At 47.1% G+C, this 27,339-nt stretch overlaps 2 protein-coding genes across 6 annotated transcripts in view; both read left to right on the top strand.

Annotated features, from left to right (window-relative positions):
- Ctdspl (CTD small phosphatase like) overlaps window positions 1-7,630 on the top strand; it is a 49,895-nt gene extending 42,265 nt beyond the window's left edge. The window contains exons 9-10 of the mRNA XM_010629724.2: window positions 636-821; window positions 5,236-7,630. Of these exons, the coding sequence (XP_010628026.1) occupies window positions 636-821; window positions 5,236-5,361 (312 nt within the window). The 3' untranslated portion in view covers window positions 5,362-7,630. The remainder of the gene's footprint in view (window positions 1-635; window positions 822-5,235) is intronic.
- Window positions 7,631-7,725: 95 nt separating this feature from the next.
- Window positions 7,726-27,339, top strand: part of Vill (villin like) — a 26,025-nt gene continuing 6,411 nt past the window's right edge. For 2 of the 5 annotated variants that reach the window (XM_033757130.1, XM_033757131.1), the window contains exons 1-12: window positions 12,785-15,664; window positions 17,494-17,666; window positions 20,476-20,542; window positions 20,709-20,783; window positions 21,099-21,304; window positions 22,993-23,101; window positions 24,283-24,393; window positions 24,702-24,901; window positions 25,275-25,353; window positions 25,452-25,550; window positions 26,073-26,208; window positions 26,487-26,587. In XM_033757130.1, coding sequence (XP_033613021.1) covers window positions 20,477-20,542; window positions 20,709-20,783; window positions 21,099-21,304; window positions 22,993-23,101; window positions 24,283-24,393; window positions 24,702-24,901; window positions 25,275-25,353; window positions 25,452-25,550; window positions 26,073-26,208; window positions 26,487-26,587 — 1,182 coding nt within the window. In that variant the 5' untranslated portion in view covers window positions 12,785-15,664; window positions 17,494-17,666; window position 20,476. Of the gene's footprint in view, window positions 9,146-12,784; window positions 15,665-17,493; window positions 17,667-20,475; window positions 20,543-20,708; window positions 20,784-21,098; window positions 21,315-22,992; window positions 23,102-24,282; window positions 24,394-24,701; window positions 24,902-25,274; window positions 25,354-25,451; window positions 25,551-26,072; window positions 26,209-26,486; window positions 26,588-27,339 lie in introns of those variants that run through there. The other 3 variants (XM_010629698.2, XM_033757129.1, XM_010629699.1) reach the window with 3 other exon arrangements.

The raw sequence follows: 27,339 nt of genomic DNA, 5'->3' as shown, positions 1-27,339 counted from the left end.
TTTGAAGAGGAAAGGACTTTCCCATGGACTCAGCTGCTGGCCTTCCCATTACTGCACAAGTGTTCTCCACCTCCCTGACAGAATCTTGGCCTCTCATGATTCCTTGGGTTTGCAAGGTTTGCAATTCCTGCTGAATTCCTAATATTTATACCATCCTGAAACAGTAGGTATTAAGTAAATATGTGCAGGGGTGGGGGGTGATAAGACATGGCAGTGAGAAAAGTGCCTTATTCCAAGGGCAGTAGATAGGCACAGTAAAGACTTTTAAGCAAGAAAGTGACATGATGGGACATGTATTTTCCATTGGCCACTCTGACAGCTTTGAGGTAAAGACACTGAGAAGGAGGCCCAGCAGGAAAAGGGAACCTCTCAGGCTAGAGACTGGAGGTCTGGCCTAGTATAGAGTATTAGAGCTAGATAGATACAGGTGGAGTCTGGATATTTTTGGAGGTGAAACTGACAAAAATTTCAGATGAATTAGATGTTAGAAAAATGGAAGAATCAAGTGCTCCCTTGTATACATGAAATACAACCAGGACCCTAAAACACTTGTAGTTATTTAAATCCCTTTTTAAAAAACATGTCTGGCTCTTGCTACAGTAGGCCTGACCTTCATTGTGTCACCTTCTGTCCAGTATGCAGACCCTGTGGCTGACCTCCTGGACCGCTGGGGTGTGTTCCGGGCCCGACTCTTCAGAGAATCCTGTGTTTTCCATCGAGGGAACTATGTCAAGGACCTGAGTCGCTTGGGACGGGAGCTGAGCAAAGTGATCATTGTTGACAATTCTCCTGCCTCGTACATCTTCCATCCTGAGAATGCAGTAAGTAGTCCCAAAGAAAGAGATGACAGGGCTCTATCTGAGCTCTGTCTTGCCATCCAGCCACCACCTTGTGTACCTACATGAAAATGTCTGAGTCTTTTCCTGGTACAATTCAAACTAGGCCATGTAGCAGCTGCATGACACCAGCCAAGTTAATTAACTTCACTGGACCTCAGTTACCTCATCTGCCAAGTAGGAACTCTAGATTGTTAGAGGATTCAGTATGGCAATAGGTAAAAAGCACTTAGAACAGTGCTTGGGGCTGGTAAATACTCAATAAGCACATGTCTTCTTATTAACACTTTTGGTATTGTTGTTGTAAAGGTTCGTTTTGCTATTAACTCCTTAGAGCTAGTTGCTGCCCAGGGCTTCATTATCCCTATTGACTCAGGAGGTGTAGGTGATCCCTTCAATAAAAATATTCTTAAACAAGAATGAATAAAACACTTCAGTAAGGTCTTCGATAACACTGTTAGCTTTACCACCTCAGAATAATGTCTGAGAAGAACATGATGGGAACATTTTCTACATAAAACTCTATGGGGTATGGCAGTATCTCATTGCCTACTTACCAGGGGAGCACACTTCTCAGAGCAGGGTGTCACTACCCTCCCACCACCCACTTCCAGGAGAAGAGAGATCAGCCAGGCCCACTGTTGACTGCTGGCTGCTCAGTTGACACCACACCAGGCTCAACTCAGGCAGTTTCCATGGAGAGCATGCCTCCTCCCAGGCCCAGGCTTCTGAGACTCAACAAAGCTTGCAAAAGTCTCTGTCTTGAGTCCATTTACCAGAAATAAAATGAATTCAAACTAGATTCAATTAACTAGTGTGACAACATTATTTGAATAAACACTCAAAATGTATTATATTTAAATACATTTGTTTTAATGAGTAAATCATACTCAACCTGATACATTTGGCAGTATGTCTGTAAGAGATAAGGATTATTTTTTAATATAATCACAATTCCATTATCATGTCCAACACAACAGTTTCTGACTTTGTCTTATATCCATGTTGTATTCATATTGTCCCCATCATATAGAATATTTTTTTACATTTGAATTAGGATCCAAAGGTCTATAAATTGCTCTGGTTAATATGTCTCGATTATTTTGTAGTCTTAATATTTCTTCTTTTTCTCCTTCTTTTGAAACTTCTATGCCACTTAGCAGTTAGTTTTGAAGATTCAGTTACTTGTCCTATAAAAATGCCCTACCTTTTGGATTTGTCTGTTTGCTGCTTTGTGGTGGTGTTTGATTTTTCCTACCACCCTGTCTCCTCTTACATTATTAGGCCTCTATTTATTACTTGATTGATGCAGGTTCTTTTTTCTTTTTCTCTTTAAAAAAATTTTTTGCACAAATATATCATAGATGCCAGGCATGATGGTGCATGCCTGTAATCCCAGCACTAAGGAGGCTGAGACAGGAGGATCATTGCAAGCTCAAAGACAGCTTGGGTTTCATAGTGAGTTCAAGACCAGCCTGAACTACATAGCAAGACCCTGTCTTAAAACACGCACACACACACACACACACACACACACACACACACACACACACACGAGCATATGGCATAGATGGTATTGCATCCATCCTACAGAATCATATAAGGAAACATGTCAGATTGCCCAATTTTAAAAGATTTAAAGTTGATCATTGGCTTTAGCTGTTATTAGCCTGATCCAGACATTCGAAAGATCCCCAGTAATTTTCCACCTCATAATTAAAGCAATCATTACTGATGATTGCTTTTATCTACCATTTCATTAGGAATTGCAAAATGGTGATTTCTAAAATCCTATCATTCTTTCTGCCTTTATTGGCCTGATTCAAAGAGAGGGAGGGAGAGAGAGAACTTTGCCTCATCAACTATTTGTTTACCCTAAAATACAGTTTGAATGTCTGAACAGAAGGGTAGGGTATTAGTCCTTTTTCTTTCATTCTTCAGTTTCAGACTAATGAGTTGGTACTCTGGCAATCTCTAGAAAGAACCAGTGAATTTTAGTGTCACATGAGCTCATACATTTGTCACAATCCAATCCATTTATTATTCTTTTGGATGCTTAAATTTTACCTTTGAGCCAGAAGTCCCCTTCAGATAGCTTCCTTGCTGTCACAAGATGTCTCAGGCTTAGGGTTGGGGGAATAGTTCAGAGGTAGACCACATGCTTTACATTTGAGAGGCCCTGGTTTCAATCCCCAACACCAAAAAAAAAAAAAAAAAGACCTTCCAGGCTCTTCTTAAAACATTTCTTGTTTCAAGCCTGGAATCAGCCATTTTTCTACAGAGTTTGCTTCCTCATGGTAGAAATGGTATTTGGCGACCACAATTTGGATGGGCTTTCATTGCTACTAGATTGTCTTTTACTTGTAGCTATACTGCAGGTCAGAGCTAAACAATACATATTTTTTGAAAGAAAACTAAATATTAATTCATACTGGTTTTTCCAATTTAACATGAAGGTAACAGAGTTTTCATTTAACTTTGTTTTTTTGTATTTAAATCTTTTTTGCTGAAATGCTTGATTGCTAAGGATATTAACATAATGATAAATTTGAATATGGCATATTTTTAATAATTTCAAAATAACCATGCTAATATTAATTACTAATGATATGAAATGAGAGTCACTGGGAGAGATATACAGTCAGGCACCATGTTTTAAAATCACTTAATCTCTGTAGTCATGTCACTAGCTTTAAATATATTTAGGTTCATTTTTTAATTGCTTTACTTCATATTTTTATTTTAATTTTAATAATGATTTTATTTTTATGTTGGTTTCAACACCAAAACTATCAGTGAAGATACATAAGTCTGTTGTCTATTTCTTCCCTTCTCTATTCTCTCCCCTTCCCCTAAAGGTTGCTCATTTTTCTGTTACTCTTTATATTGTTTATTTTTCAAAACTACATAATGAATTTTTAAGTTTCTAAATGGTCATTAGGTTTGAAAATGGGCCAAAATAATTACTTTTGAACCATTTTGATTTCCTTAGCTTTTTTTAATTAATTAGTTTTATTGGTACATTAAAGAATACAATATAATGGCATTCATCATTGGAAATTGCACCTTTAAATAATCCATCTTGGTTTTTATTTTTCCCCATTCCTCCTGCCCTCCCTTCAACCCCTCTTCCTGATCTACAAAGACTTTGTTTCCATTTTTTCTTTTTCTCACATTAATTCCATTCCCATCTTTCTTTTCCCCTTACCCTTTCCACTTCTGCTTCCCCTTTGCATCTTTTCTTCCTATTTCACATTATCTATTATACCTTTTAGTCTTCATTTACACTTTCAGTCTCACACTAGAGAAACTATTCAGTATTTACACATAGGCGTCCTTTTTATTTCAGTGAATAGTATCATCTCAATGTGCATCCATTTAGCTATAAATGCCTCTAGTTTCTCATTCTTTATTTCTGAGTAGTACTCCATTTTATGAACACACATACACACACACACACACACACACACACACACACACACACAGATTTTCTTTATCCAGTCTCCTGTTGATGGGCAATTGGGATGCTTCCAAGTTTTAGCTATTACAAATTGTGCTGCTGTGAACATGGGTGAGCATGTATCACTGTGATATGGTTATTTTAATTCTTTGGGGAAGATACCCAGCAGGGCGATAGCAGGGTCTAATGGGACCTCCAATCCTAGTTCTTTGAGGTATCTCCATACTGATTCCACAGTGGTTGCAGCAGTCTGCATTCCCACCAGCAGTGGAGCAGGGTTTCTCTTTCTCCTCAGCTCCACCAGCATTTGTCATTGATTTTCTTCTTGGCACTTCTGGGTACTACCCATCTGACCCCACCACACCTTACTCCTTGGCTTAAAACTAAGGGGAAATCCTGCTGTTGCTTGTGGCTTCAGAATACCCTGAAACTTTGTACTTCTACTTTTCCCTGCTCTCCACTGAGCCTGGGAAGAAATTCTCTACTTGTGTTCGACATGCAGCATAGCACAGTGACCCTGAGAGGAAGCCTCCTTTGCCCAGACATGGACTCACTGGTTTCCATGGCTGACATGTAACCTCTGGGTCCATGTACTGTGAGGCGCAGGAAGCTGATTTGAGGCAACAAAGAGAGTTTCTCAAAACTGAAAAGTAAAAAAGTCTAATTCCCTGCTCTGGCCATCTTTTCTGTGGCTAGAAAACAGAATACACAAATGCACACAGGCTTGGAACACTTTGGCTCCTTGAGTCTCCCAAATCATGTGGCTTTTGAGTTGACCTTGGTTGGAACAGGGGAACACGCAAAATGATGGTGATGATGATTACTAGAGGGCAGTCCTTCTCTCCAATAACAATGGGAAAAATCCAAGACCCCATTAGTTTAAAAATATCCCTTCCCTTGGATATAGCTCTGCTGCCTCTTCCACACACTGTCTTTCAGGTGCCTGTGCAGTCCTGGTTCGATGACATGACGGACACGGAGCTGCTGGACCTCATCCCCTTCTTTGAGGGGCTGAGTCGTGAGGACGACGTGTACAGTATGCTGCACAAACTCTGCAGTAGGTAGCCCTGGCCTCAGCTGCCTCTGCCTGTGCACTCTGGAGCCTCTGACCTCGGGGGACCTACCTGGCCTCAGCTCTCTCAAGCTGATAGTGAGCAGACTCCATGCGCCAAGCCACAGGGTGAATGTGGCTATGCCTACCTGATTTGTTTTTAAGAACAGAAGCAACTATTTTAAACAAACAAAAAAACTCTTTTAACAAATTTCATAAAGGGACATGCATTTTACTGGATTTGCTTTTCTTAAAACATACCAAAAACAAAAAAAAGGGGGGAAAAAGCTTGATATCTATCAGACTCCTTTGAACTGTCCTCCCCTCCAAGCAGACAACCTGTCCCCTTCTGCCCCAGCTCTGAGCAGCTGACCCAACTCAGAATCTCTTTCCTACAGGATGAAGTGCCTTTTTGAATGTTATTTTAAGCTGAGAGTTAATTTTTCTACACAGCATATTTCCAAACATCTTTTAGTCTTTTACTACCTTAGATGCTCTCAGAAGATGAACATGACAATTTTCCAGAGCCTGTTATTGTGTGTGTGGTGGGGTGTGGGCTAGCAAGGGAGGGGATTGAGTCATAGGAGCCTGTCTCCCAACAGGTGCAGCTTTGCTCTGGCCCCTGTGGCGTGTTGCGGGGGGGGGATCAGGCTCCCGTTGACATGAGGGTTTCATTGTGACTGTGTCCTTGTCCACACTCATTTATAACCCACTTTGGAACGTATCTGCAATTGTATAGCTCCACGCTTTAGGAAACAATTGGTTCTTTTATATTATGATTTCTGGCGGTGACAAATTTGTCTTGAGGCCACATTTTCCCCTTGAAAAGTGACACCCTGTCACTTCTGCTTCCATATTGCTGCCATTCTTCTGTGTGTTTTTGTTTTCTTGTTTTCAATTTTGGTAGAATAGTTACAAGAAACCCTAAAGCCCTTGGATATATATTTTTTAAAAAACCTGTTTATTGATTTTTTAGATCTTTCCTTTCCAAAAGCTGGATACACATGGAGCTGTTTGGGAATTTTCTTTGCTGCTACCGCGCTGCCACCAAATGGAATTGACCAGCGGCTGTTACACTGTTCTTTGCCACTGTGCCTATGCTCAGAATATGCTCACTGCTAAGCTACAAACTTGGACAGAGTCAGAAACAGGTGTCCCACTCCGCTGCAGACTGCACCACCTGTCTCCCTTCCCTGGTACTGCGGCCAGGACAGCAAAAGGGTACAAAGGCAAAAGGGCCAGAGCACCACAAGATGTGCTGTTAATTTTAACATGCAGTCAGCATCAGATCCCGTGATAAGCTGGCTGTTCTCTCTGGAGAACCTGTGGCTTCAACAAAGCACCAAGCCGACATGGCCTAAGTTCATCCCTGGTCGTCGTCTTAGAAGCACAGGCTGTTTTGAGCCCAAGGTTGGGTAAGCCTGTCTAGATGTGAAACTCTTCACTCCAGACTAGGAGGAAGAAGGGCTCCTCCTCTGAACTTGGGCTCTCCTTTCAGCCTTTCCCAGTTTGGTATTAAGCAGTGCTGTGATCCTTGTTTGACAACAAGGCAGTCTATAAAGTATTGCTCTTCAAAATAATTAAAAAGAACCCTCTTGTGTTGGCACCATTGCCTTAGTCCTCTGTGGGTTGGGTCTCACTCAGCCAGAGTTCTGGTGGGAGCAACTGGCACTAGCAAGACTTGGAACTGGAGGTCAAAGTAAAATTTCTGTTTTTTTTTTTTTAATTGCTTTCATTCACAAAATAATGAAGCCAGCTGCCAATCATGCCCTACCAACAGCACTTTGCACTGTGGGCTCCTGTGCATTCAGAAGAGAAATATTCAGGGGGTAACCAGATCTCCCAACATTCTGAGTGTTACCCAGCAATCCACATGCCAATTAAAATAGAAATTTCCCCTTGCGAGGCATTACCACAGATGACAATTACATGGCAAATCTGCACATGCCACAAACCTTTATTTGGGGAACCAGTCATTAAATGACCCCGCTGCCTTAAATGTCTTGAATGTTGCAGTCAAGTGTCTGTTACGTGTTGATGTCCACATGGAACTAGGCCCTAACGAGAGCCTTAGACCTTCACCCATGCCTCCTCCTGTGTTGGTGTCACAAAAGGCCAATGCGTAAGAGGGGCAGAGAGGATGAACTTCCAGAATGTTTCAGGGGAAGCTAGCCTAGGAAAGTGTTCCACTTCTGACAGGTGGAATGAAACCACGTGGCAGACTTGGCACCAGACCCTTCACCTACTAGTTCCCGCATCTGTGAGCGCCCTTGCACTGCTGTTGCACTAATCCATTGTGGAGCTGATGGGGAGGGAGCCTGGTCCCCGCCATCACAGACACAGAATGTCCTGGGAGGGCCTCTGAGGGTTCTGCGATTCTGTGCACCTTATTTGACCACACTCCAAAATTCCATTTTTATTTTAACCCTTGATTCTGCTTTATGTACATAAGTGAAATATCTATATATTTTTTAATCATCTACCTGTAAATGAAGCAATAGAATTCTAACATTAGGGCCAAGAAATGAGATAAATGTTTAGGGTTTGTGTTTTTTAATGGTAAATACGGGTATTGTTTTTTATTCTTACCTTTTATTAAATTGTGGGCTTTAAAACCTAATGAAACCTATTAGCTACTCTCTGTGCCATATATTTCCCACATTACCAAAATACTCCAACTCTTTAGCCAAGAGAGAAGTCTGACCCCTGAGTTTCCATGGTCCTCTCAGTACCAGGTTAAAATGTAGTCTCCTGGATAAGTATACTTTACATTAAGAAATGAGACAGGATTCCTTAGGTTCATGGGCTCCAAACCACCATGATGTTATCACATCTCTTGCCAGGCCTTGAGTTGGGGGGAACTGAGAATTCCTGATGCTGGTAGTGCTCTGTCTTCCATTTGCTCTGGAATCCTGTGTGTTGGTCTGTGGTTTCACACACTAGTTATTTGTAAACTGCACTGTGTACTAATAAGAAACACTACCTGTCATGGTCGATGGTCAGTGGGGAAGCTCCTTTAACGTGGTAGTTTTGGTGAGATGACTTGACATGGAGATGCCCTAATGACACTGACGTGTTGTGGTTACAGCATTTGAACTTTGGGTGTAAAAAAGAAGTCTGTAAGTCTCTTGGTAACATTTTACAACCCTGTATTTTAAAGAAAGCTTTCTAATAAAATCCAGAAACACAGCCCTGTGGTCAAACACTCGTGATGTTTGTGCCTGTGCTTTTAAAGGTGCTGTGCTGGACTGTTGGTATGCCAGGGTTTGAGAAGAGTGGATGGCTTTGTGTAGTTGGAATTATACGTACAAAATTGTCTGGCTGCCTCTGTTCCTTTTGTACTGTAAAACTGATCATGTCTGTTCCTGTTCCATTCTCCCAGGAGCTTCTCTGCAGACTGATATCCCCTCCTGATAGTGGAGATGTTGCTGTCTAGTAGTTATGGATGTCTACTAGACATTTGAATGTGATAAACAATCCAGCATTACGTGCGAAATACTACATGTGGAATGTGCACGTTTCCAGGGATGAGTATTGTCAACCAAGAGGTTTGCAATGATTTCCTTCTGCCAAAATAAACACATGAAACTGCACTCTCTTGTGGATGGACTGGTTCTCCAGTGGCAGCGCCTCTCTTTTCTCCGTTCGCTGTCAGATGCCAGCACACTGGCTCTCCTATATACCCCAGTTCTGGAGAGCAGGGTGCATGAGAGATATGATGAAGGACTCTAGGAGCCACAGACCATGACTAGGGGCAGCTAAAAAACCATCCTTCCCAAGTTGTCTGTCACCAGAAAGGTAAGAGTGTTTGCCCCCCTGGCTTCCTTTCTCTAGACAAAGCAATCTGGCTCACCATCCTCTCATAATGACTCCAACCCTACCAGCAGGCTGCCAGATACAGTAAGAGAGAAACTTAGCCCCTGCCACATAAGAGCCACAGGCATTGTGTGTGATGCTTAAACCCATAGCCTTTAGGCACAGTAGCTAAGATGTCATTACCAGAAGCAGCAAGACAAGAAATCAGTAAGACTACAGATGTAGCAGATTTCTCACAAGATATCCTGTAAGCAAAATCCTCAGACTGCCTGTGTTGATGAAGGTAAGAGGAGCTGCAAAGCTCCTGTGCTCGAGATTCCCAACAGGGACATGGACGTGGCTTCCCTTATCTGCTGACTCATAATTATACCTAATTCTGATGCCAGAACACCAGTGTCAATGATCTCATCAGGCAGATCTTATCCTCATTTTATGGATGAGGAAAGGAAGGCCTCTAGAACAAAGCTCTGCGGTCTCTGTCCTGGGATACTGGGTTCTGCTAGCATGTATGGTCCTCCCTCCATATCCATGGGTTCTACATGTGCAGATCAGACTGACCACATGTCAGAAATATTCAGGAAAATAATCCCATCGGTCCTGGACATATACAGTTTTTTTTTTTTTTTTGTCATTTCCTAAACAACACAGTATAACAATATTTACATAGCATTTATATGTATTATCAGCAAGAGATCATATGCAAAAGCTACATTTTATGCAAGAAACTAGAGCATCCATAATTTTGGAATGCAAAGGGGTCCTGTAACAAATTTGCCTTAGACACCAAGGAACAACTGTATATTCATCCCTGACCACCCAGGATATGGTATCTGTAGCCACAGATAGTCTGTGCTGTGACCTAGGTGCCCTCTCCTCACAGTGGAGCCCCTAGCTCACCAGAAAGAAGTCAGTTTGGCTTCCCTGATTCTGACTCCTTGGCTCTGTCCCTTGCCCACTGTCTCCACTCTACTCCTCAGTCCTCTCAACCTCCTCTGGCATCACCCCCATAACCCCACCTGCTTCACACCTCAATATACAAACAATAAATGGCTGTAAATTGTGGCAGCCCTGAGACAGGTGTCCTAGGGAGACTCCACAGATGGGAGGGAAGGAGACAGGTCGTCAGAAGTGCAATTATGAGGGACATCTGCACACTAAAGTTTCCTCTCCCGATATTTTCTAGTTTGAGCACAGATCATCTCTATTATTGGGCCAAACATGAAGCCAGGAGGCTGGGAAAAGGCAGCAGGGAACCATGGCACAATATCTGATGGACAGTCTGTTGAGCTTACGAATAAGGAATGCCCTGGGCATGTGTAGAATCTTCAGAATAACTGGGGGTGTTTGAGTGGTGCAACCCTTATGCCGTGCCAGAGATGCCAGTAGCTGTGAATCTTCAGGCTGCACAAAACCCAGAGCTACCAAATGACATTGTCACCAGCCTGACCACTGAGAACAGATCAGCAGACTCCCACACACCAATCTGGTAGAGGACGTGTGTCCCAGCGAGGTTCACCTAAACCTCCATTGCACCTCCAGCTCTGACACACACACACACACACACACAAAACCAGTTACCTAAGAGCTTTTAAAGATAGAGATTCTGCACACCTATAATCCCAGTATTTTGAGAGCCTGAGGCAGGATGATCACAAGTTCAAGTCTTGTCTGGGCAATTTGAGATCCTGTCTCAAAATACAAAAAGGACTGCAGGTATAACTAAGTGCAGAGCCCTGGGTTCAATCCTCAGTTAACAACAAAAATGGATCTCTTTAAGTCCACACCTCCACTACTTAAATGTAAACCTCTTGAGTATGGGGACCTGCATCATGCTTTTAAGTGCCCCATATGATGCAAGTGTGCAGTGAAGGCTGAGAACTGCTCTTAACTGGCTGAGGAGGAAGAGCAAGCCCCTCAGAACTGCTCCAAGCCTGATGCCTAGGAATAGCAAAGGAGGTGTGGGGACTTTGGAGGTTTGATGTGTTCTTTTCTCTGAAAGAGCAGCCGTGTATGTTCATTACTGGAAAATTAAGAGAAATCCAGAAAAGAACAGAGAAAGCCCCACCTGGGCACTGGGAGCCTTTCCCAAGGAAAGGGGAAGAAAGTGCCTAATAAAAGCCTTTACTGGCTGATAGCAGCCTCTCCTCACATGGAGATGGAGAAAGGGTGGATACCCCACTGCACCCTGGAGCCTACAGTATGGTATCCACCAGGAGCAGAACTCAGCTGTGTTCCCTCCCTGAGATGTGGATGACTGTTCTGACCCAAGCTGTGTCCTGATGGTGGACTACCCCACCCCACTGCTGTGGTGGCAGATCAGTGATGCCTCCTGGCAGGTTGGTCTTAATCTGCCCTGGCACTCTAGAATTCCCACCGTGTCCTCAGGGCTTTTTCCTTCCCTAGTGGGACAAGTCACTTCCCCACCTTCGGCCTGCCGCCAGATGTACGAACCCCTAGGTACTCTGCCTTCTTCAGGTGAAGGGCCAGGGTGACTCCAGGCAGTTGGCCCCTGGACTGGAGTCAGCACCTCCTTCTTCTTCCCTGTGTCCCTGGGACTCCAGAAGTGGCAGTCTTCTGCATCTGCTGGGGAGGGAGTAAGATGAGTTCTGACACCAGGTCTAGGTGGGAGCTGGAGCTAGGATACCTGGAAGTGGAGCCTGGCGTGGTAGGGTCCACCTGGGACCACTCCCTTGCCCGGGTCAATATTGACAGGGAGTGGTTGGGCCTTAGAGGGCAAGCATGCAGGAACAAAGTAGCTCCCAGCCCCTGAAAACCTGGTTGGAGTGGCCAGGGTCATATGGGAGGTCAGTGAGATGAGGGTTTCAGTGACAGGATCGTGCTAGTCAGGTGAGCCCAGCTCAGAGACAGTCTAACTCTAGGACCAGGAAGGGGAAGTGGGAGGAGGGTGGAGCAGGGGGAGTGGCAAGGGACTCCCTTGCTCTGAGAGAGGAGGAGGAAGAGGCTGGCACCCACCCCCTCATTCTGCAATGTTGTGAACTTACCCTGGGTTTCAGTGTCCTCTCTGTCAACCATAGCCACAATCCAGAGATTATCCACCCCATACACAGAGGACCAGGCCCCAGACTCACCGGCCATCTCTCAGGCCTGGGACCACAGGTCACAGGGGTGGAGCAGTTCTGCTCAGGCAATATCTTCTCTGTTCAGGGACCCAGAGGATTTTGAGGGGAGCAATCATGGAGAGGTTCACTAAGCAGTAGAGGCTAGACTGGCTGGGGTTGGGGGATCCTACCCAAAATGAATCTTGGAGGGATGTCATCCCCCTGGCTTCTCAGAGGAAGAAATACCAGCTCAGAAAGAGCACAAGAATTATCTCTAGCCCTTGTTGCTGCTACTGTGTGTCCACATGAACTGTTGTCCCTCTACCACCCTGCCCATTATGGACTGAAACCTCTAGGAACTATGAGCTAAATAAACCTTTTCCCCTTAAAAAAACAAAACAAACTGCCAGGCGTGGTGGTGTACACCTGTAATCCCAGCACTCAGGAGGCTGAGGCACGAGGATCGCTGTGAGTTCAAGACCAGCCTGGGCTACATAGTGAGTTCCAGGTCAGTCTCAACTACATAGTGAGACCCTGTCTCAAAAAACCAAAAAAAAAAAAAAAAATCATCTCTAAAGTCACTTAGGCAGTGAGCACTGGAGAAGGGACAGGAACCTAACTGGAATAGACAAGGTAACTGCTGTACCTCAGCTGTGAGCCCTGTTTTGAGCCAGAGCCCCACAAAGGATAGACACACACACACACACACACACACACACACACACACACACACAGAAGAGCCAGGCACAAGACACAGAAACATCAGCAAATACTAAGTTACTATAGTGTACCAGCACTGTTCTAGACACACATACGGCAGTGACTCTGCCCACAGGGAACTCACAAGGACCACAGGGGTCCAAAAGCTAGGATATGAGAGTGGGAAGTATCTGGGTGAAGGTGAGAGGTGCACCTAAATTGAGGCCTAGATGCCCACAGAAGGGAGGACCTGAGGAGCAGCCTCCTGATGGTGAAATGAGCAAAGCTGAGACCAGAAGGAACTGGGCGTCTTCAAGAAAAAGAGCAAGAATATAGCAGTGGAGGGAGTGACAGCAGATGGGGCAGGAGGAGGTGCGGGCGGTCTGAGACTTCATTCTGGCTTTAGCCCAGAAGCTTTGCAACAGGGGCAGATTAATTCGACCAAGTGTCAGATTCTGAGATGAGGGCTTCAGTCTAGCTAGTCAGAATCCTAGAGACAGAAGACCGGAGGGTGGAGAGGAGGGTAGGCAGCTGTTACATAGTGGGTGCAGAGTTCCAGTTTTCAGCATGATAAAGTCTTCCAGAGCTGGATGGTAATGGTGGTGAATGTCCTTAATGCCACAGAGCTGAACACTTAGTAATGTTTGGGAGAGCAAATTTGAAATGTGCAGTTAGCCTTCCAATCTGCAGGTTCCACATCTGTGAATTCAACTGACTTTGGATTGAAAAATATTTGGGTAATAGTGTCTGTACTAAACATGTACAGCCATTTTTCTTTGTCATTATTTTCTAAACAATACAGTAAAGCAGCGGTTTACTTGGTATTTACATTAGATTCTGTTATAAGCATGCTACAGATGCAAGGTGTGTGGGAGGACTGTGCAGGTAATCCGCAGATACTACTTCATTGTATATAAGGGACTTGAACATCCATGGATTTTTGGTATCCACAGTGATCTTTTACCACAATTTTTTTAAATTTTGGAGAAAAAAGCCGCTCTGGCTGCTATAAGAGGTTGAAAGTTGAGCCAAGGAGGCCAGCAGTCAAAGAGGGTGACCCATGCCACCCCCTGGCAGCGGATGCTCCCGGAGCAGGCCAGGAATCAGGAGGACTTGCCAGGATCTGTGAGGAACCGGCCCCACTCTGGCCAGTGGCTGCCCAGTGAATGTGAAGGAAAGAAGAGAGATAGGTCAGCTCCCGATTGCTAAACCTTGTTCCTGAGCCTCAGCGAACATAGATCTTAGAATACTGAGGTGGACACCCTGGGAGAGATGCACCCACCTTTGGGCAGAGCAGACTGAGGTGTGGGTGGGGACAAGGAATGGAAGTTGGAGGCAGGAGAGACACCCTTGGGACTGGAACTGGGAAGGAAACTTGAAAAGAGATAGCAGTTAAACCCTGAGCTCCATGCTGCTGACATTTAGAGGCCCCTCAGGAGAGAGCCGGAGTGAGAGAGAAGATGGTGACAACCAATCCCCACTGTTGACCTAGGAAGAAGCCATGTGCAGGGAATGTGAGAACAGAGACCTGCAGAGTGGCAGAGGAGGGAAAAGGGCGAGCAAGTAGGAAGAAATGAGAGCACAGAATTTTTCTGGGCAGGGGCCAAGAAAGCAGGCAATGGGGTATGCACAGTCAGCCAGACACACTGTTGAGATAAGCAGTGTCACAAGTGGGGATCGGGTAGGCACGCTGTGACACAGTAACACGCCGGGACTGAGTACCCTTCACACACGGAACCACAGCCATGTCTGTTAAGCACAGGCGTACCCTGGCTGTAGACCCTACTGACCTAGTTTCTAGAGGCTCGCCCCCCCCATAGAGACCTTTATGGGGTGAAGAATGGGCACAGGGAAAGAGTTTGGGGCCAGTGGACAAGTGGAAGCAGCCTGTCCTGGCAGTGAGAGCCCATGGCCATGCCTGAGGCCTTATTTCTAAGGTAAACGGAGGTTTTGCCCCTTAATTTCTGTTTCCAGCACTGGCACCCCACAACCACGTGGAAAAGTAGGGGAGGAGTACAAAGTGTGGGAGAGGTGGCTTCTCTACAAGGGCTGGACTGCCCTCTCCCATGATGGGTATCAGGGCTCCCTGGGGAGGGTTCTGCTGGGCAGCCAGCCCAAATTAGGAGGTGGGGGTGGAAGGGGCAGGGAGACACCTAGCGGGAGCCTGACTACCTTCCCCCATCTTCTGTGATACCTGCATCTCAGCCTGACCCACGCTCCACCCGCTTGTTCTGCTTTCTCCTGAAGTTTTCTGCAGTGCCCCCAGGGGTCAGAGGTCAGGGACCCATGAAGTTCCCAGAGAAGGAAATCACCACTTAGCCCAACCCAGGCTTCTATACCTTGCTTTTTTCTGGCCACTGGTACCCAGGAAATGAGGTGAGCTTGACAGGCCTTGTAGAGGGGGCTGGCTTCTGTCAATATTTGTTGACTGATGAACAAATTGATTAAGTTTGAATGTCCAGCCCTCTGAGCACTAAGGGGTGGGGTGTGTCCTGCAGGGCAGGAACTGGGATTGAGTTACAGTGAGCAGAGCCTGGCCCCTTGCCAGGCCCAGCACTGTCCACAGCCAGGGCAAAGGCACAGGAGCAGTTTCCAGCAGGTAGGCCTGAGCAAGAGGGGCTGGAAACCCGAACCAGTGGGGAGGGGAGGGCTGCTCCAGGCCCGGGTGGGAAGCACAGAGTCCCAGGCTCAGCACTGCAGAGCAGAGGCTGACAGAACCTGGGGACAGCGAGCAGCCCGGCAGGTAAGAGGACTGGTGGGGGTGGAGTGGGGGGGAAGGTGGGGCACTTGTGGCTGCCAGCCCAAGAGGAAGAAAGTGGAAGGTTGTGTGACTGAGGCCCCTCCCCAACCTCTTTTTCCTCCCCCTCCCGCTGGCAGCCCCCTCTCTCCTCACTGAAAGTTGAGCACTGTGCAGGTACCCAAGGAGGAAGTAAGGCAGGGCCCACTGCAGCGAAAGCGGGGCACATGGGGAACAGGAAAGGGCTCTCGGAGGGCAAAGGGAGCCTTCAGAGGAGGAAGGGAGCAACCTGGTAGAGAGAGGAGAACCTAGGCAAGAGGAGGGAGAGGCTAGAGGAAGAGGAACCTGGAAAGGGGGAGTCAGGGGGTGAAGCAGACAAAGAAGAGGACCTGGAAGAGAAAGGCGGCACGTGGGAGGAAAGAGGCTTCCAGGAGAGGGAGAGAAGACACAGGGTGGAGGTCCCCACTGCAGGAGGATATGGAAGGGAATTCCACAAGGGAAAGAGGAGACATCGGTGGGTGGGAAGGCTTATGGGGCTGGCAGAGGTGTTCAGGGGAGGGACCAGGCTGCAGAGAAAAAATGGACAGCCTGGAGGAGAGAAGAGGGTGTTAGGGAAGGCGAAGGACTCCCACTCTTTGAACATCCCTTTCCTCCAAATGCCCTCAAACCCGGTTGGAAACAGTGAACGCAGGGGCTTGGAGATGGGGCCTCAGCCCTGGCAGCCTGAGAGTCTGGCTCCAAAGGATGGAACTGAACATCAGACACCTTCCCAACCTCCTAGAGTTATGCTGCCCCTTCCCAGTGAAACCAGATTAGTCCCAACTTTGGCTACCAGTTTGACTTTCCTGTCCCACACGGAACCCTGACTGTCACTATCCCAAAGCTAGTCGGGGGTCTTCCTGTCTCCTGTGGCTGCTGAACATGGGTTACATCCCACAGTTCCTGTCTGCCTGTACCTCTGGTCACTTCCTGCCTAGTTTCTGGTCTTTGCCACCGGTCACTGTTCCTGCCTGTCAGTGTGCTGCTGCAGGGTCACCATCATATGTCACTACCCACTATCATGGCATCAGATTTTCTGTTGCTTTAGATCACTGTTTCATGGCCACTGTGTCTACGGGTCACACCAGTGAGCCGTTAACTGTTATGAGCATCCTAGATGCACTCAGAGTGCATGGGTAACTCCCTTCCACGCTCATGTTCACTCAGTTGGTTACAGGGCAACATGCTTCACTCATTCAGTAACTATCTACCAGTGCATGCCTGTAAGCCCAGCACTCTGGAAGGCTGAGTCAGGAGGATGGAAAGTCTGAGCCCAGCCTGTCTCAAAATTAGAAAACATAAAAAAAGGCTGGGGGTGTAGCTCAGTACTGGGTTCAGTCCCATACTGAGAGCGAGGGAAAGGGGCGGGGAAGGGAAAGGGAAGAGGGGAGAGAGAAGCAGAGAAAGACATAGAGACAGAGGCAGACCGACAGGCAGAAACAGACAGAGACAGAGACAGAGAGACTTTCCTGCCTTTGGGAATCTTCTGCGTGGTATGGGGCACCAGAACCAAAAACATTCATAATTTCATGGGATGCAGGGGGAGGTGGCTGCGTGCTGTGATGGCCACCTGCAGATCTAACCACCTGGCGGGACTGCCCCCTGGCCACCCTACCCCATAGCCTCTCACATGGCTCAGTGTTGACCAGCGCCCTTCCTGCCCACTGTGTATTGTATGCTGTGAGTTCACCTCCACAAAGGAGTGGGGAACGCTAGTTACCATGTGCCACCTTGGAGTGGTGCCTCTGATTCTGCAGCCTGGCCCTCATCTTACCCTGTTTCCCTTGGTCATGCAGGGGCAGCCCAGGCCAGGGTGTTACTGCTGTTGATAGGACAGGGCTACAGTGCATCAGGGAGAGGAGAGGAGTGGCCACCACACCAGGGCCATCTGAGACACCCAGAAGTTGACTTCTGCATCTACTCAGCCAAGCAACAGCAAGAAGAGAAAGTTGCTGCTGGCAGAATTCGAGTAAGTTGTAGAAAGAACCTCCCATGGGTTCATGAAAGAGTGATACAGGGAAGCCTTAGTTGAGCATGAGATACTGAGATGAAAGAAAATCAACAAACCTGAGAGTCCCTTACTTCCCCCAGATACTGGGCATTCCATGTTCCTTTCCCTCCCTGCGCACTCAGAACCATGGAGCACAAACTCAAGCTAAGTCTCTGTTTGCAAAGCCTGTGGCTATTTGCAGAGCCTGTATGTATAGAGTTCAGCCCTGTCTCAAGAAGCCAGCAAGTGTGCTCATGCCTCCTTTTCCCAGCACTTGTGTCTGCTGAGCTTGTTGCTTGCTGTTGGGTTTACCGTGGTCTTCAGAGATAGTCCTGCTATGTAGAGTTGACCCAGGTTTATGGAACTTTGTCTTGTCGCAGAGTTTGGCTGGTTTTGCCTGGAGCCTGGAGCTATTTTGAAAGTCTAGATCTCTTTAAACAAGTTTGTCCCTATTTCTATGTTTATAAATTTGCTTTATTTTGTGGAAACTGCCTGCATGCACAGCTATCCCTTTCTACGGAGCTAGTCTGGTGTCTTGGTCTGGGACATCTCTTTTTACCTACAGACATTTCACTGTTCGCCAAGCAGTTTTCTGTTTACAGTACCTATCCCTGTCAGCAGAACCTGTTTCCTTTACAATAAGTGTTTCTGTCTCCAGACTATGTCCCTGATGGCACAGCCTCTTTTCTCTTTTGTCTGCAGTCTGTGTAGCACCAATGACATTTTATAAGACATTTGCCAATTTGTACAGCTTACTGAAATTTCCCTGGGTAGAAATTTCCATGTGTCTTCTTGTAAGGTTTGTTTCAGTGAAGAGTTTATCATTGTCAGAAGGGTCTTGGTCTATTTGGGAGCCCTGGGATATTCCTGTAGAGTACATCTCCATTTGCAGAACCTTTGCCTGGCTGTATACTCTATTCCATTTGCATGTGCATCTGTTAGCAGAGACTGTCCCTATTGACCAAGCTTTTACCTGTTTCTAAGCGTCCCTTCTTATATAAAGCCTGTCTTTGTTTGCAGGCCCAACAACTCTCCACAGAACCCAGCCCTACTTCACAATCTTGCCCTTGTCTGGAGCACATACACTTGCAGTCACAACTCATCTCCATGCTACTCATTCAGCAGATCTTGTCTTCTTTGGAGAAGCCATCAATGTGACCAGAGTCTGTCCACTTAAAGAACCCATGGAGTAGGCTTTTCCTATCGGAAACTTTCTGTTTTGTTTTGTAAACCTTTTCCTATCTGAAAAGGGCCTATCTGTGATTTTTTTGTTTCGAAGAGCTATGTCTTTTCACAGCCCAAATACAGAGATTATTGTTGTTTTCCTGGCCTGTTCCCATCTCCCTGTTTGCAGGAATTACGTCTATTTACAGAGGCTATTGTGCATATAGAGTCTGCCCATGTCTACAAAGCCTTTGGCTAGTTCAAGAGCCTGCCTCTGTCTTGGTGTGCTTTCATTGGCCAAGATGTAGCAGCCATTCACACAGCTTGTATACGTATCTATCTGTCCATATCTGCAGGGACTCTTATACGGAGTCCCTGTCATAGGACTTTTCCCTATCTACCTTTGCAGAACCTTTTCCAGCCTGTAAGTCTCCTACCTGCCTGCAGAACATGTGACTGTTTGCAGAGCCTTTGGCTGTGTTCACAGTCTTCACTTGCCTCCAAGACTCTGAATTTCCCTTGGTGGTGCTTGTGTCTGTTGGCAGAGGCTGTCCTTGTACACACAGATGGTCTCTGTCGACAGAATTCATTTTCATCAGAAGAACCTGAGCTGGTTGCAAATGGGAAAGCTGTCCATGTTTGCAAAGCCAAAGCCTGTTTGCAGAGCCTTTTTCTGTCTACATTGCCTGTCACACTCTGTGGGTTCTATGTTTGTTTACACGGCCTGATCCTAACTTTAGAAGACCTCTGTCTATTTGCAGCTGTACCCTTGTGTGCAGAACCTGTCTTTGCAGGATTGAGTCCTATTTCAAGAGGCTTTCTCTATGTGCAGAACCTGTCTCTACCTGCTGGATCTGTTCCTATTGGCATAGCCTTTGCCTGTCTGCTAGACTACCACTATCCACAGTGACTATTCTTGAATGCAGATTCTGTGTCTGTCTGTATAGCTTGTGTCTAACTTCCTGTCTGTTTGCAGTGTTACTGGCTTCCATGCCTGTCCCTGCCCAGAGATGTCAACTCTGTTTTAAGAGCACACCTATAGACAAACTAGATCCCTAGTTGCAAACCTCTACATGCTGATCCTCAGTACCTATCCTGGTTTGCTGACTGGCACATTTACAGAGCCTTCCTAATGAAAGTCATGTTCCATGAATGTCTTGTTCACTTTCTTGTCATAGGAACACAATTCCTGACACTCATAACTTAAAGGAGGACAGATTTATTTTGGCTCACAGTTTCAGAAGTTTTAGTCCATGGTTGTCAGGTTCAAATGCACAGATGGTATGGTGGAAGGGCCTGATGCAAAGGAAAATCTGCTCACATCATGGTGGTCAGGAAGCAGAGAGAGAAGGGAGGAGCACGACCAACTCTAAACAGCACACTCAACTGCTGAGTTCATCTGTGGGCTAATGCACTGATGAGCATAGTATCCCCATGAGCCATTCACCTTCCAATCACACAGACTTTTGTGCGATATCTTAAATGTAAACTATAAATTTTAGGCTATAGAGAGCTGCAGGTAGGGAGAATTCTTGTGAGGAGCCCAGCTGGCCATGGGTTGGCTTCCGACCTAAGGACAGTGGTTCTTGTTCTTTGTCTCCCCCTTCATTCCTGCTTGGCCTAGGATGAACATTAACAAAGACCTCCCAGCCATCGACAGCCAAAGAGAGCTCCACATATGGATCATTGAGGTGAGGAGCACAATCAGATAGCCCAGCTGGTGACCTGGAAGAGTGTGGGGTCTCTGAAACTTGGCTTCTCACACCCCCAACTCAGTGTTCCCTCCTCCACCCCCTCCATGTGAGGTTCACGGGTACAGGAATCTCTGAGTTGTCACTTGGTGCCCTCTTCTCCCAGAACCTGAAGATGGTGCCAGTACCTGAGAGGGCTTATGGGAACTTCTTTGAGGAGCACTGCTATATCATCCTCCACGTGAGTCACCTGGGGAAGGAGTCTGTCAGGGGTGTGACATGGCCCAGCATGGGAGACCAGGGTGCAGACATAAGTTGTGCCATGGGGAGAGGCAGGTTGAGAGCCCTAGAATCACATTTCACAGTGGGCTGCTGCCTTGAGGCCACTGAGCCCTGCTCTTCATCTTCTCCTGTCAGGGAAAACACCTGCTTCATATCTCCTCAGTGACCCTCTGGACATCTGCAGCCTTTTATCCCTCCAGGCATTGGTACCTAGGCCCTTTCTCCACCCCTCCTTCTCTGCCCATTCCCATATACACAAACACCTGTACCCTAGGTTCTCCAGAGTCCAAAAGGCACAAAGGAAGTATCTAGAAACCTACACTACTGGATTGGGAAGGAGGCAGGTGTGGAGACCCAGGGAGCTGCAGATGCCTTCATGCAACGCCTGCAAGAGGCACTGGGTGGCCAGATGGTGCAGCATCGAGAAACACAGGGCCATGAGTCTGACTGTTTCCACAGCTATTTCCACCGTGGAGTCATGTGAGTGCAGGTGGGAATGGAAGGACAAAAAGGGAGGAGTCTGTGCTTAGGAGGGGCTGTCGTACAGGGACTATCCCTCCTTTGCTAAATGTGATGTGATGTATGTGTGTGTGTGTGTGGTGGGAGATCGACAACTTGAATACCGTACAATCCACCTATTTTAAGTATACAATTCAGTGATTCTTAGTGGGCTTGTGCAGCCATCACACAATCAGTTTTATCAATTTTCATCACCCTAAGCCCCAAACCTCTTAGCAGTCACTGTCCATTTCCCTCCAGCAGTCCTCTTCCCCTTGCCCTAGATGACCACTGATCTACTCTGTCTATGCATTTCTTCTAAATGGAACCATCAAATGTATGGTCTTTTTCTCATTTAGTATTCTGTTCTCAAGGTTTATCTGTGCTGTAGAATGTTTTATTCGCTTAACTTTTTGTTGTCAAACAATATTCCATTGTATTAATATACCATATTTTATTTATCTATTTATCACTTAATGGGCATTTGGGTTGTTTCCACATATTGGCTGCTGTTGATAATGCTGTTATGAGCATTTGTATACAAGTTTTTGTAGACAAATTCATTTCCCTTGGGTATGTATAAGTTCCCAATTAGGAACATCCGAGTCATGAACGTTCACAGATATGAATGAACCTGCTTTACAAACATTCGTAGATGTGAACAAATCATAGAAGTTGCCCACTCATGTGTCCGCTGGACATTGTCACAGTTGTGCTGCTTTGTGCTTACTGTACAGTGTGATACTGTACAGTACCCAGTCAGAGCCCAGGATGTCTGGAAGCAAGAGGAAAAGCAGTGGTGGTGTGGAGGGGACTGCTAGGAAGTGCAAACTAATATACATTGTATATTTGTGTCAAAGGTGTATAAGACTCAGTTTGTCAGACTTACAAATGAATTTGACTTAAGAACCTTCTTCCAGGATGGAACTTGTTCATAAGCTGGTGACTTACTGTACCTAGGAGTGGATGCCAATGTTGCATTGAGATTGTTTTTATGTTTCTATGTTGGTAGAAATATGTCTTTCCTGTAAATTGCTTAAATTTTTTAAAAATTAATAACTGCAAGGGCTGCAAATTTAGCTCAGTGGTTCCACCGCCTACCTTGCAAACACAAGGACCTGAGTTTGATCCCTGGGACCCCCCAAAAAAAAATTAATAACTGTGATATATTTAGGTTGAACATAGGCAATTGCCAATATCTGACCATTTCTGTTTTGTATAGTTAGGCCTAATATGTGCAAATATTGTACATAGGAGCACATGCACACAAGTATATAATGTGTACATACAGAGACACACACAATCCCTTATACATGTCTACCTGAAGATGAGCACACTTACATTACATATATGAGTGTTCATGCCCCACTACACACATATGCTGTCACCTGCTTCTCTGTATTCCTATCTAGATTCACATGGGTAAACATGTACACACTAAATGTACATATATGTGCTTGTGTCCACATCTCTACACATAAATACATGCATATTCATGCCTTATGTGTGTGCCCATGTGTTTACACATACATGCTTTCATATCTATTCAAATGCATGTATTTAACAGGCACATGGCATTCCTCATGCATTTATGTGCATGGGCTCATACTACACCCATTCCCGCACGTGGCGGTGTGTGTTTCTACATTGGGACCCTGTTCCCTCCTCAGCTACAGGAAGGGAAGCCCAGGACCTGACCTCAAGCATGTGGAGACCAACCTGTACAACATCCAGAGACTGCTGCACATCATAGGGAGGAAGCATGTGTCTGCTACCGAGGTGAGGGCCATCAGGGATGTGGCTGCCCTGTGGACTGAGCTTGGGCTGAGTGTAGTGAAGTATGATGAAGTGTGGGAATTGGCGGGCAGTGCTGAGGGCAGAGCTGTCAGCATCCCCAGGTGGCCTATCTTGACTAAGGAGAAGAGAGAAGGCAGAGCCAGCTTTAAGCCCATCTCTGCCACTGCTCCCTGGACTTTCTGTTTCCTCGTCTGTCTCCCTGGCACATTAACCAGTTGGGAAGGTGAGGCAGAAAAGATTTCACATCTGCTCCTTTTAAGCAGGACAAGGGGAGGTGATATGTTTGGGGAGGAAGTGCACAGTTCTCACACACATTGTCAGTGTCGCCTTCATGTCCTCACTCTGCCTCTTCCTATCATCCCAGGGTCTTCTCTAGTCCACAAAATGCTCTTGTACAGATTAGCACAGAGTGACCCATACTTCCATCTGTCAGGAAAGTAATGGAAGATACTGATCATGTTAGAGCAGGGCATGCTGCTGCCATCTGACCAGAATCTGGTATAAAGACCATTCAGGGGTACAATGTCCGCAATGTAGATGGTGCATGATCCTGCAGTTGGGCATATTACAGCCCACAGAGCATAGAGCAGCTCTGAGACATGCGGACAGTCCCTCAGAGGCTCTGCATTGTTACTCACAGTCCAGTGAGCATACATCTCTGGTCATGCAGGGACACCATGCAACCCAAGGTTTTGCCTATTATCCTGGCATAATTCAAGTGCCTCCTCTTATCCTCAAAGGTGTCTCTGTTTGAATAACTACACTTATCCATAGGTACACACTGCCCCCACAGAGGCACACATACACTGTGTCACTGTGAGAACACTTATCTGATATGTGTGTGAATATGTTCACACTAATTAGCGGATACATATGCCTCACTATCTATGCACACACACGTACATATGTACAGTGACAGACCTGCATTACCTCCAGTCACACATGATGAGAGATGTACACAACAACACAAAATCATCCTCAAGGTCACATGTGGTTACACAGACACATGCCTGCACAGTGTGACAGGTGACTTCAAGGTCACACATACACCTTGTTGCACAAATGCTCCATGCACACCATTGATACACTCCAGCTCTGCTACCTCTGATGAGTGCTAGTGGTATATACCTGTTTTCCTCTCTGTCCCTCCTTGGCCCTGGCAGGTGGAGCTGTCCTGGAGCAGCTTTAATAAAGGTGATATCTTCCTGTTGGACCTGGGCAAAGTGATGATCCAGTGGAATGGACCAGAGACCAGCATTTCCGAGAAGTCTCGGGTCAGTGTCTGCCCTAGGAACTGGGGGCACATGGCCTGAGGAGAAGCATGGTCCTCCAGGTGCCCATTCTCTGGCCACCCGCCAAAAGTGCGCTGGGCCCTCCACCACAACTCAGAAAGCAACTGCTAGGTACAAGTTGAGTTCAGCTCTTGCACTGGTAGTAACCTCCTGGATGCTGGAATGAAGCTTTCCCCTTCCCTCCTTTCCTGGCTCTGTAAGCTGAGTAGCGACAAAAAGGATCTGGGATGGGCATCTGAGAGACTGGGAGGACACCTGGGAAGGCCTGATGGCAGGTTCTCTCCCCACAGGGGCTGGCCTTAACCTGCAACATCCGGGACAGGGAGCGTGGTGGTCGTGCACAGATTGGTATGGTGAACGAAGAGGTTGAAGCCAGTGACCTCATGCAGATTATGGAAGCTGTGCTGGGCTGCCGAGTTGGCAGCCTGCAGGCTGCTATGCCCAACAAGACTGTCAACCAGCTGCAGAAGGCCAATGTACGACTCTACCAGTGAGCAGAATTGGGGGAAAAAAGGCTGGGTGGGACAGTCCAGGACTGCTTGTCCATCATTACTGCAGTAGCACAGCATCTCTAGAAAGCACTCCAGAAAAATCAGGTGGATTCTGGGTTGGATCAGGTGGACCTTGGGCCCAGACTGTGTTCTTGCATGACAAGTGCCAGCCTTCCTGAGATCCCTTGTATGGAAGGGGGACTAAGGCCCTGTGGAGGTCAAGGAGCCACTTAAAGCTCCACAGCAAGGCAAAAATCAGGATTCTAACCCCATGCCTTCTGTCTCTGGAGATGTGGAAGTATTAAAGGGGGGTGGGGTAGAGACCAACCAGGGAGGAACTGAGTAGTCCTAACCTACATGCCTGTTTCCCAGTATCTATGAGAGGGGCAAGGACCTGGTGGTCCAGGAATTGGCGACCTGCCCACTGACCCAGGACCTACTGCAGCAGACGGTGAGGAAGGCCTGGCCCCAGATCCCTCATCCATCCCCACCCTGTAATGGCAGTCCTAGTCTGAACCACCTAATGACCAGCCCCACACTTGCTCCTAGGACTGCTATATACTGGACCAGTGTGGCTTCAAGATCTACGTATGGCAGGGACGCAAGTCCAGCCTCCAAGAGAAAAAGGCAGCCTTTAGCAGGGCTGTGGTGAGGCCCTGGGTCCTGAGAGGGACACAGCATGTTCTGGGAGCTGCCCTGAATTCTGTCAGAGAGTAGCTGCTCTGGGGCCTCCCCTGCAGTTTGATTCGAGGGACCATGTCCCCCTGGGGTCTTGGAGGAGAGGGAATCATCCTGCCCTGGGATCCCTGACAGAGGGAGACCAGGTGGCACCTGAGATACCACATCTGTAAGGGGGATATGGCCCTGCCTTGAATCTGGGAGACTCCTGGAGGGTACCCCCTCCTTTTTTGGAGGTGAGGTGCTGAGGGGGCTCTGATGAGGTCCACGGGGATTGTCATAGTCTGCTCTTCCCTAGGTTAGGACTAAGGGGGCCCTCAGGGACCTCGGAGAAGTTGGTAGTGACAGCATCGGCTGTCAAATGGGTCATGAGCTTGGTTAAATAACATTCTCTGAGCTTGACTGTTCAGGAGGTCTAAGCAGGAAGTCCTGGGGGATGGAGCGAAGCAGAGGGCCCTAGAGCCGTGTGCCTGACAAGAGACCCCGTCCTAGGGCTTCATCAAGGCCAAGGGCTACCCAACCCACACTAGTGTGGAGGTGGTGAACGATGGCGCTGAGTCGGCCGCGTTCATGCAGCTCTTCCAGGTGTGGTCTAAGGATCAGGGCAGGAAAAAGCCTGGCGAGACTGGTGAGCGAGTGGGAAAGAGTGCGATGGGAGGGCGGGGCTTGGCCCGAGGGGGAGGAGCCTGGGCTGGGCGGGGCCTGGCAGGAACCCTTGGTGCCTCAGGAAGAGTGAGTGGGAAGGGCGGGGCGGAGCCTGGTTGAAGTAGGGCGGGACAGAACCTACTGGGTTGAGTGAAGCGGGTGTGGCCCGAGCGGGGCAGGTCCAAGTCTCAGAAGGTGACTAGTGGCCCGGGGCGGGGACAAGAGCTGAGAGCCCCACTAACACTTCCCTCCTGCCTTCAGGTAAATTGATTCAGGTAAAGCTGAATGTGGGAAAGCTCTACAGCCAGCCTGAGCTAGCAGCGCAACTCAGGATGGTGGACGATGGCTCTGGGAAGGTGGAGGTGAGGGGCACTGGCTTAGCAGGGGGAGATGTGTACACAGGGGTAGGCTGGCATGGCAGCTGTCTAACATGACCTGGGGACACCCACGTGCACATCCACACACAACTGGGATATCTAAGAACACGTGTACACACAAACTCCCTGACAGCTGATACCTAGTCATGCCTAATCATTCATAGCCATGACTACTCGCTCACATAACAGTCATAGACACACAGCACAGAATAACACCTGGACACTTAACTGTTCTGTTACCTTATGTATGACAAACCTGAACAAGTGACAATATGGACACAGATATATCTTGTAACAACCGGGTGCATAACTGTAAACTGAAACTGCACATACACTACATCACACATGACCACGGTCACACAAAACCATCCACCCATGGGAACACACCAACACATAATCTGTCACAGCTCCCTCTACTCAGCTGCCAACACACAAACTGTCATAAACTGCCATGTGTGTTCAAACCAGTGTCTGGGGGCTGCAGGGGTTGGGGTCCATGCCCAGTCTCCATGCAGTGCAAGGTTGTACACTGGCTTGTTGGCTGACCTATAGGTAGAGCCCTTAATTCCTTAAGGCCTCAGTTTTTAAATTCATAAAACAGGGACAGAAACTGAGGGCCATAAAATGGGACCATAACTTGGGCTGGGGATTAGGCTCAGTGGTTTTGCCCCCTGCCTCGCAAGTGCAAGGACCCAAGTTTGATCCCTGGTACCAAAAAAAAAAAAAAAAAAAAAAAA

The sequence above is a fragment of the Fukomys damarensis genome, unplaced genomic scaffold, assembly GCF_012274545.1.
Source record: "Fukomys damarensis isolate Sample0158 unplaced genomic scaffold, DMR_v1.0_HiC HiC_scaffold_28, whole genome shotgun sequence".
In the NCBI taxonomy this organism is placed as follows: Eukaryota; Metazoa; Chordata; class Mammalia; order Rodentia; family Bathyergidae; genus Fukomys; species Fukomys damarensis.
Note: the sequence above shows the minus strand (reverse complement) of the source record. Positions and strands in the feature narration are given on the sequence as shown.